At 42.4% G+C, this 10872-nt stretch overlaps 1 protein-coding gene across 1 annotated transcript; it reads left to right on the plus strand.

Moving 5' to 3' along the window:
* The first annotated feature begins 1098 nt into the window (after positions 1-1098).
* Positions 1099-10063, plus strand: LOC139374706 (ATP-binding cassette sub-family E member 1-like). Its single transcript, XM_071115804.1, has 19 exons — positions 1099-1271; positions 2140-2293; positions 2514-2599; positions 2720-2817; positions 2938-3055; positions 3306-3443; positions 3579-3648; positions 5261-5357; positions 5449-5538; positions 5820-5941; positions 6511-6584; positions 6844-6991; positions 7075-7134; positions 7526-7584; positions 7895-8005; positions 8282-8424; positions 8632-8754; positions 9134-9245; positions 9387-10063. The coding sequence occupies exons 2-19, from the start codon at positions 2191-2193 to the stop codon at positions 9432-9434; spliced, it is 1800 nt and encodes a 599-aa protein (XP_070971905.1). The 5' UTR covers positions 1099-1271; positions 2140-2190; the 3' UTR covers positions 9435-10063.
* The last annotated feature ends 809 nt before the right edge of the window (positions 10064-10872 follow it).

A 10872-nucleotide genomic window follows, 5' to 3' on the forward strand; every position in this document is an offset into this window, starting at 1 on the left:
AATTGGAATGCCTATTGCGAGCTAGGCCTAATTGCTCAACATCAGTGCCGACCTCACTAATGCTCTTGTGGTTGAATGGAGGCAAGTCCCCCGCAGAAATGTTCCAACATCTAGCAGCAGGTAGCCTAGTGGTTAGAGCATTGGGCCAGTAACCGAAAGATTGCTGAATTGAATCCCCGAACTGACAAGGTAAAAAATATGTTGTTCTGCCCCTGTTCCCCGGGTGCTGAAGACATGGATGTCTATTAAGGCAGCCCCCCGCACCTCTCTGATTCAGAGAGGTCTGGTTAAATGCGGAAGACACATTTCAGTTGAAAGAATTCAGTTGTACAACTGACTTGGTATCCACTTTCCTTCCCAGAAGAGTGAAGGCTGTTATAGCAGCAAAGAGGGGACCATCTCATTCCATGATTTTGGAATGAGATGTTTGACTAGCAGGTGTCCACATACTTTTGGTCATATACTCAGGATTCTGACATTGCTCATCCTAATATTTCAATATTTCTTAATTCCATTCATTTAGTTTTAGATGTGTGTAGTGTTGTGTATTTTTTAGATATTCTGCACTGTTGGAGCTAAGAACACAAACGTTTCACTAGACTCGCAATAACATCTGCTAAATATATGTATGTGACCAATTAAATTAAATTTGGTCTGATTTGAGTAGGCCTATGGTGGTTTAAGGATACTCACTTTGTCTCATTCTGCATTCTGATACAGTATGTGCCACGACATTGAAGACACCAGTTGCACTGCAGCCAGAGATGCCTTAAATGATGATTCATATTTCTAAACATCTTAGCATCAATGGGCCTATGTAGTTAAAATAACTTGTTTTCGATAAGTAACATATTTCCCTTTTATTAATTTGATGGCATGGTGAACCCATTGGCACACTTTTATTTATTAAATTAAGCCATTGTATTTTACAGAGGTAAAATTATACATCAGCTTGAGTTTACCTTGAAGGCCTCACAAATTCAATTAAACATTTCTGATCATACACTTCAATTTCTTTTTATGAATGTCTAATAGTTCTGCGTTGCCATCAACTCAAATAACCTATTCCCACTTTTTATTCTCGTAGATACCTACGTCACAGCGACGCATGGCTGGACGTCGCTAAACTTTACGCATGGGAGCGCCATTTTTCTCCCGGCGTTCTGTCCCTGTTGAGAACACGTTGTTTAATAAAACACCGTAGTAAAACGACACTTTAAAACCAAAAATATCATACCTGGAGGCCGAGAACACTCTTCTGGTGTTTCTGGGTGAGTTGGATTGATATATAAATTATATTAATGACAAACTTGTCAAATAACATTTTAATGGGCTGCTTGTCCAGCTGGCTAGCTAACAGACCTAGCTTAAACGTCAGCACTGTTCGTTAGCCAATTAGCTAGCTAACGTTAGCTTGCTAGCTAGTGTATCATAGCCGCATCTGTTTTCACATGACAGCTGTTCGTTCATTTGATAGTTTATAACTGACACTTAAATTACCACGTGTTTAATTATAGGTCACTGATACTAGTACGCTGGCTAGCTAGTTTGTATAGCCAACAGTGTCGCCTGCCAGCTGATTTGGATGAAGTGACCGTTAGGGTAACGTAGCTAGCTAGGGTAAACTAAGTGTTAGTTGACAAACTTGCTAATGTAGCTAGCTAAACCGTCAGTGGCATACGCACTGCTCAGCTAGTCTCTGTCTCTTTGCTAATCGCTATCATTGTTTCATATTTCAGTGTTACTCGTTATCTAGTTGTACCTACTAAGTTATAACGTTATCCATCTTGCTTTCTTGTCTCGAAGTGGGAGATGGATACGAGAGAGAAATAACTAGATACATTCTTCTTTCTTGCCTCACCCAGATTTGGGGCACACACTTAATGTGTTGTGAAATCTGTTGTGAATGTATTGTAATGTTTTTAAAATTGTATAACTGCCTTAATTTTGCTTGACCCCAGGATGAGTAGTTACTGCCTTGGCAGCAGCTAATGGAAATCCATAATAAATACAAATAGTAATTTACAGGCCATTTCTGTATTCATTCATCCAAACTGTTATTAATCTGACTCACTGTCTCTGCAGACGCTACAGGCCTAACCCTTGTCTGATCTAAACTCTCATATCTCTGTATCGCAGTACTCTGGGGAGGGATTCTGCGCCGCCAATAATTGACAAGAGGCAGGCAGAATGTCGGAGAAAAACACCAGAATCGCCATTGTGAATCATGACAAATGCAAGCCAAAGAAATGCAGGCAAGAGTGCAAGAAGAGCTGCCCTGTGGTTCGGATGGGTAAGACTTGTGTTGCATCCTTTCCTACTGTGCTGAACCTTGTACTTGAGAATCTAGGCCTATTATAATATCACTGACACATACACTATAACTAATTCCTCCGGTCTTGAGGCAGTAGCCTAAATGATAATACCTCAAGTTATGTACAGTTGAAATGGTCCATGTTGACGTTTTTCAAGACTCAATTGTCATTCGTCTTTGTAATCGTTTTGTCTTGCAGGCAAACTGTGCATAGAAGTCACAGCTCAGAGCAAAATTGTGTGGATTTCCGAATCGCTCTGTATCGGTTGTGGCATCTGTGTCAAGGTAAAATCGTAACAAAATGACTGACACGCTATTGATAGGAGATGTGGACGAGTAGTTTTTTCTTTATGCATTTTCCTTCAGTCCTGATTACTTAGCACTGACTTATTTTTTTTATTCCAGAAATGTCCATTTGGGGCCTTGTCTATTGTCAACTTGCCAAGCAACCTCGAGAAAGAGACAACTCACAGATACTGTGCCAACTCCTTCAAGTTGCATAGGTGGGTTACTTTTCAAGGTAAAGAGAGCTGTGTTTGTCTCATAGACCTGTAGGCCTAATCTCAATGAGTGTTTGTTTCTCTTGAATCCATGGACTGTACTTGTGCCATATTCCATTCCAGATTACCCATTCCCAGACCTGGAGAGGTTCTGGGACTTGTGGGCACCAACGGAATCGGGAAATCTACGGCGCTGAAAATTCTGGCTGGAAAACAGAAGCCTAACTTGGGGAAGTTCGATGTAAGTGTGTAACTATTAGTTTTATGACACAGCCTTGTAGAGAATGTAGCCAGATGTCTAATACATTATTATCTAGCTTTACAATGTTTAAAGGGTCACTTAAGTCCCTCTGCATAATTACGTCAGCAGAATGACCTTACAATGTCAGCTAAATGACTGAAATGCAACTAGTTACTAAAAGACTGTGCTGTGTTACCATCGCTCTTACCCCTAGTTTCAAAAGCTCAATTCTCTCCCGTTCCTCCACCAGGCTCCACCAGACTGGCAGGAGATCCTGACCTACTTCCGTGGCTCTGAGCTCCAGAACTACTTTACCAAGATCCTGGAGGATGACCTGAAAGCCATCGTCAAGCCCCAGTACGTTGACCAGATCCCCAAGACTGTCAAGGTCAGTCAAGCCTGTGGGTGTGGGTTCAGACCTGTAGAAATGAATGCGGGGATAGAATTGGTGCGTTCCAGATACACAGATCTGTACAGAATTGTTGTCTGACGGGCTAACAGTAGTGCTGTGTTCTGCCACTAGGGGACTGTGGGCTCTATTCTGAGCAGGAAAGACGACTCCAAGACTGAGACCATCGTCTGTGAGCAGCTTGGTAAGTTTAGATTGGTTTCTCACCTTGTCTTTTCTCTTCTTGTCTATAATTAGTGTATATGTAATCCCAACTCTTTCCATTTATGTTTTTTTTTTTAAATCCTTTTGAGAGGTCGACCGATTATGATTTTTCAACGCCAATACCGATTATTGGAGGACCAAAAAAAGCCGATCCCGATTACTCGTCCGTTTTTTAAAATTATATATATATATTTTTATTATTACATTTTTATTATTTTATTATTACATTACAGCATTACTGAATGAACACTATTTTAACATAATATAATACATCAATAAAATCAATTTAGTCTCAAATAAATAATGAACCCTGTTCAATTTGGTTTAAATAATGCAAAAATGTGTTGGAGAAGTAAAAGTGCAATATGTGCCATGTAAAAAAGCTAACGTTTAAGTTCCTTTTAACACAAGTCTTCAGTATTCCCAGGTAAGAAGTACTTATAGGACTCTTTCGCTCTATACCATTTGTATTTCATATACCTTTGACTATTGGATGTTTAGTATTGCCAGCCTAATCTCTGGAGTTGATAGGCTTGAAGTCATAAAAAGCGCAATGCTTGAAACACAGCGAAGAGCTGCTGGCAAATGCAGGAATGTGCTGTTTGAATGAATGCTTACGAGCCTTCTGCTGCCTACCACCGCTCAGTCAGACTGCTCTATCAAATCATTGACTTAATTATAATGTAATAACACACAGAAATACGAGCTTTAGGTCATTAATGTGGTCAAATCCGTAAACTATAATTTCAAAAACAAAATGTTTATTCTTTCAGTGAAATACGGAACCGTTAAGCATTTTATCTAACGGGTGGCATCCCTAAGTCTAAATATTGCTGTTACATTACACAACCTTCAATGTTATGTCATATTCATGTACAATTCTGGCAAATTAATTACGGTATTTGTTAGGAAGAAATGGTCTTCACACAGTTCGCAACGAGCCAGGCAGCCCAAACTGCTGCATATACCCTGACTCTGCTTGCACAGAACGCAAGAGAAGTGACACAATTTCCCTAGTTAAAAATAAATTCATGTTAGCAGGAAATGTTAACTAAATATGCAGGTTTAAAAAAATACACTGATTTTAAGAAAGGCGATTATGTTTAGGTACACATTGGTGCAACGACAGTGCTTTTTTCGCGAATGCGCTTGTTAAATCACCCATTGGGGAAATAGGCTGTAATTTATCATTGAATCAACAGGCACCATATCGATTATATGCAACGCAGGACAAACTAGATACACTAGTAATGTCATCAACCATGTGTAGTTAACTAGTGACTATATTAAGATTGATTGTTCTTTTTAATAAGATAACTTTAATGCTAGCTAGCAACTTACCGTGGCTCCTTGCTGCACTCGCGTAACAGGTAGTCGGCCTGCCACGCAGTCTCCTCGTGGAGTGCAATGTAATTGGCCATAATCGGTGTCCAAAAATGCCGATTACCGATTGTTATGAAAACTTGAAATCAGCCCTAATTAATCACCCATTCCGATTAATCGGTCGACCTCTACTTGACCCACTTCTACAGTCAAGTTGTCAGTAAAATATACAATTTGGCCAGCTGTTTATTTAATGTCTCCTGTCCCAGATCTGACTCATCTCAGGGAGAGGAATGTGGAGGACCTATCAGGAGGAGAGCTGCAGCGCTTTGCCATCGCTGTGGTCTGCATCCAGAGAGCAGACATGTAAGTCAACAGCACCAGCTTCAGCGGAAGCCATCCAAGACTGAATATGTTGTGGTTCTTAACACGGCTCTCTTTATGTGGTTCCTTCCAGCTTCATGTTTGACGAGCCGTCCAGTTACCTGGATGTTAAGCAACGTCTAAGAGCTGCCGTCACCATCCGCTCCCTCATCTCCCCAGACAGGTCTGTTACATTACATGATGCTCTCACTAGAGACCTGGGTCCTGTTCAAAAGGGCATACAGTAGCAAAGCGTTTTACAACGGAAAAAGAAAAAACATAGTTTCTCATTGGACAAATTCAGGCAGTACTGCTATATTCCTAGTAAACACCAACCTGGTTGTTCCGCCCTATTTCACTTGGTTTACTTTTGGTTTTATGCCTACTTGAACATTATCCACTGTTCTTCCATCAGCTTTTTCTTGTCTTGTAGACTCTTGACTCTTATTTTGTCCGCTCTCCCAGATACATCATAGTGGTGGAACACGACCTGAGTGTGCTGGACTACCTGTCTGACTTTATCTGCTGTCTGTACGGAGTGCCCAGCGCCTATGGAGTGGTCACTATGCCCTTTGGAGTTAGAGAAGGTAGGACCCTAAACACTTCATACTACACCATAAACACCACGCTGTCTGTACGGAGTGTCCAGTGCTTATGGAGCGGTCACTATGGCCTTTGGAGTCAGGGAAGGCGAGACTACCTCTACCACCTTCTTACTTCATTCACAATGACACCCTGGCTATTGGTATGTGTACTTTATTATTATTATTATTATTATTTGCATTCATATCAATGGATAAAGTATATCCTCAGTACATGGCAGGCTACAGTCTAGTCTGTGAAGACAAATGAAGATCTGTCTCAACTTGATCTCTGCTACAGTAAACCCCCACTCTGACCCCACTAGGGACTAACTCTAATGGGTCTGCTGCAGAGCCAACTGGTACAGACATTTCAAAGCCTTAAGGCCGTAGCCTAGCGCAGCACCCCATAGACCACCCCTCTGTCACTTACCCTCCAAATGGTAACACAGCTTTTCACAATCTGTCAGTGGAGCATATCACCACAACCAATGGATATCTTCCCAATGCACATCTGTCCTGTTCACTTGACTACTTCACCTCTAACCCCAGGCCTCCTCCGCTCCTTTCTCCAGGCATCAACATCTTCCTGGACGGCTATGTGCCCACGGAGAATCTGCGCTTCAGGGAGATATCGCTTGTGTTCAAGGTAATGTGATACAATTAAGCCTGATGATATGTGGCATATGGCCAATATACCACGGCAAAGGGCTGTTCTTATGCACGACGCAACGCAGTGCCACAAACCCCAGAGGTGCCTTATTTGGTATTATAAACTGGTTACCAACGTAGTTAGAGTAGTAAAAAGTATATATTTGTTGTCTTACTTGTGGAATGTGGTCTTTCAGCCAATCAGCATTCAGGGCTCGAACCGTCCAGTTCATAATAATGTAGTAATACAACACTAGGTGGCGGAGACGGCCAACGAGGAGGAGATCAAGAGGATGTGCCACTACCAGTACCCCCACATGAAGAAGAACATGGGGGACTTTGCCCTGGAGATCCTGGAAGGAGAGTTCACTGACTCTGAGATCATGGTCATGCTGGGAGAGAATGGTGAGGAGGCAGGGGAGGAGTGTGTGTGTGTCTTTCTCAACCAAGTTCCATATAATGTGTTATTTCTAAATCCTCTCTTTCAGGGACGGGCAAAACCACGTTCATCAGAATGCTGGCTGGCCGTCTGAAACCAGATGAAGGGGGTAAATAACATTTGACAAATTTTAGTTCCTCTTCACATCGTCTAATTGCTGGAACCATGTACTCTAATATACAAAACATTAGGAACACCTGCTCTTTCCATGACATAGACTGACCAGGTGAAAGCTATGATCCCTTATTGATGTCACTTGTTAAATCCACTTCAATCAGTGTAAATGAAGGGGAGGAGACGGGTTAATTAAGGATTTTTAAGCCTTGAGACAATTGAGACATGGATTGTGTATGTGTGCCGTTCAGAGGGTGAATGGGCAAGACAAAATATTTAAGTGGGACTGTTTTGAAGGCTAAAGGGGGTGGTGCAACACAATATTAGGTATTGTTTTGTACACTCTCGGTCCATTTTTTTCTAAACATTTTCTATTACTTCCAAAGGGGAAGTGCCTATCCTGAACGTCAGCTACAAACCCCAAAAGATCAGCCCCAAATTCAAAGTAGGTACCAACCAGTCACTGCCTTGACAACTACACACCTCTAACAGGCACCTGCCCCTCATCTCATGAGGACATCCTCATGTCCTCTGTCTGTAGGGTAGTGGTGCCTCTCAGCCCCTGACTAACTTCCTCATGTCCTCTGTCTCTGTAGGATAGTGGTGCCTCTCAGCCCCTGACTAACTTCCTCGTGTCCTCTGTCTCTGTAGGGTAGTGTGCCCCTCAGCCCCTGACTAACTTCCTCATGTCCTCTGTCTGTAGGGTAGTGTGCCCCTCAGCCCCTGACTAACTTCCTCATGTCCTCTGTCTGTAGGGTAGTGTGCGGGCTCTGCTCCATGAGAAGATCCGAGACGCCTACACTCACCCCCAGTTTGTGACTGACGTCATGAAGCCTATGCAGATTGAGAGCATCATCGACCAGGACGTAAGTTGTGCTTTCTGGGTTGTGTTCAGTTCTCATTTAATGTTTTTGCAACGGTGCGAAATGGGGCGTTACTACTATCTGAACTTGTCCATTTAAGAACAGAATAAAACATGTCTGATGCAAATCACTTTGCTACACGGTGCCCCAATGGACCATACAGACTGGACCAGAGAATGAAAGCAAGCATTTCTTATTGGACATGTCCAGGTACTCCCTGTTTCAGTCTGTTTTCCTCCGTTTGGTGTCTAATGAGCACCCCCCTGCTTGTATCTGTAGGTCCAGAACCTGTCTGGAGGAGAGTTGCAGAGGGTGGCCATGGCCCTGTGTCTGGGGAAACCAGCTGATGTCTACCTGATAGACGAGCCCTCCGCCTACCTGGACTCTGAGCAGCGTCTCGTGTGTGCCAAGGTCATCAAAAGGTAACCACACACACTCTGATCCTAGATCTGTGGTTAGGGTGGGGTGAACTTCTACCTCCAGCAAAGCGATCCACCTCGTGCTGTACATTGCTCACAGCAGTACCATTCACAAACCCTGAATATGTTGTTTGACAGGAAATACAGAAACCCTACAACCTCTCAAACCTTAATGGACGCCATTGATTTTGAAACATTCATTGTTTGTAGATTCATCCTCCACGCCAAGAAGACTGCGTTTGTGGTGGAGCATGACTTCATCATGGCCACCTACCTGGCTGACCGCGTCATTGTGTTTGACGGTATTCCCTCGCGAAGCACCGCTGCCAACACGTATGTTAACCCTCCCCATCCATTTGGCATGAGTCTCATCCACTGATTTACCCAGCAGCATGATGTCTGCTGTTCTTATCTGTGGTGGCTATTAATATCTGATGTTCTTATCTGTGGTGGATATTAATATCTGATGGTCTTATCTGTGGTGGCTATTGTTTTCTTCCTCTAACTTGATGGAACTCTTAGCTCCTTCAAACTGCTTATTGGGTGATTTTTAAGCAAACTGTCAAATCCTGACTGAAATTGATGTTCCAGTCTGACGAAGTGGTATTTTCATGACAAGACAGACTGAAATCATGCTAAGATATGGGTTGTTAGGAACCCATGTTTAGCTCTTAAACAACTAACACGGGCCCGTCATCTTTTGACCTCTCAGGCCACAGACCTTACTCGCAGGGATGAACAAGTTCCTATCACAGCTGGAGATAACGTTCAGGAGAGACCCCAACAACTTCCGACCAAGGATCAACAAGATGAATTCCATAAAGGTACAGGGAAATACTGTGTTTAAAACCTACATTTTTATTTACATCCCTTTTGTGCCTTTAGTAAACGTATTGACTTTCAGTAATTTCATTCAGCATCACTCCATTTTATTTCATTTGCTCTCTAATCTGTTGTTTATCTAGGATTGTGAACAGAAGAAGAGTGGGAACTACTTCTTCCTGGACGACTAAAGGACCAAACCCTCCCGCCATCAGAGAGACCTCCATGCCCATCCTCCTCAAGCCCTGACACCTGTATAGCTGCTCCAATACCCACACTAGCATTCCATGCTACATTGCTCCGTTCTAAGTGATGTTAGTGTAGGTATTTGGAACGTAGCCCTACCCTACTGGCCCCCCTTGGGCTGACGGCTTAGAGACCCAACCTGGGTGGACCACCAGAGTCATACGTGCGCGTGCACACACAGGGTGAGTTTGTTTTGCATTGCCTGGTGCACTGGGGTTTACATATTAGACCATTGGTTCTATAGTGAAATCTTCAACCACCCGTGTGCACAGGGCTATGCAAAACAAACTCGCCCACACACACCTTTGGGAGCCAAAGGAGTGTTTTATTAAAGAGTCATTCAATTCATGTAATTTTAAAATAGTATCTTATGAATAAACACCATTTCTTGAGTATGGTGGAGTTTTTTAAAAGTGAAATTGTGGGTTGTCCACAAGCGAGCAGCAGACTACTGCGGTTCTTTGGTTCTCCATCAGAAAATGCACATCTGAAGTAATACATTATCTATTTACTGGAATTAAAGGCAATGTACCTTCATATTCTGCAGTTCAACAATTAAAAGTGTCTCTATACAGTTCTTGTCAATGTGTTATAGTTAATGACAATTGTTATTCCACAATTCTATTTGTCCTCCAGACTAAGAATCAAGTTTATAGCATTTACAGAGCAATTGTTACGTTGCCATACAGCTTTAAAGGAAAAATCCACCCAAGAACACAATTCCTTTTATTTACAATGTTAAACAACACTGTTGGAATGTTTTTTTTTGTGAACAAGTATTTATTTTGTCATTACAAGGTTGGTAGCAACATGTGGAAATCTGTTGCAGCTCAAGTCAACTACAAAACATGCAACGCTCTATGAGCTGGCTGGCGAGCTAGGTAGCAAACTAGTAAACGTAGCTACATACAATAATACCAAAGTTAATATTAGCATGTGAAGTAGCTAGCTAGCTGTAAAATCGCCTAAACCAACTATCAATGTAGGAGTCTTGAAATCTCACCAGGGGCTCGCAGTGTGACATTCGCAACGACACGCTGGACTAAAGAGGCAGACAAATAGAGACCCTCTGTTAAATTACACATTTCTCGGTTTCTTGACACACCAAATGTGTTTGATGGATCGTGGGAAAAGAAGGAATAGCTTGGACTGTAGCCTAGAAAAGCCTGTCTTCCAATTGTGCGACTGCTGTCGGCAACCAATTTGAATAAACGCTTGGAGGCAAGGATGACAGCAGTGGTGTAGTATCCGTATCGCCGTAGATCACTTATTATTGATAGCTACATAACACATTGATGTGAATCACACTGCTGCTCTCATTTAGTGATTTTCGCCTTAGGGGTTGTGGATGACGGTTCAATAATCTAAATATTTTAACCCAAT

This window comes from Oncorhynchus clarkii, chromosome 19 (assembly GCF_045791955.1).
Source record: "Oncorhynchus clarkii lewisi isolate Uvic-CL-2024 chromosome 19, UVic_Ocla_1.0, whole genome shotgun sequence".
Classification (NCBI taxonomy): domain Eukaryota; kingdom Metazoa; phylum Chordata; class Actinopteri; order Salmoniformes; family Salmonidae; genus Oncorhynchus; species Oncorhynchus clarkii.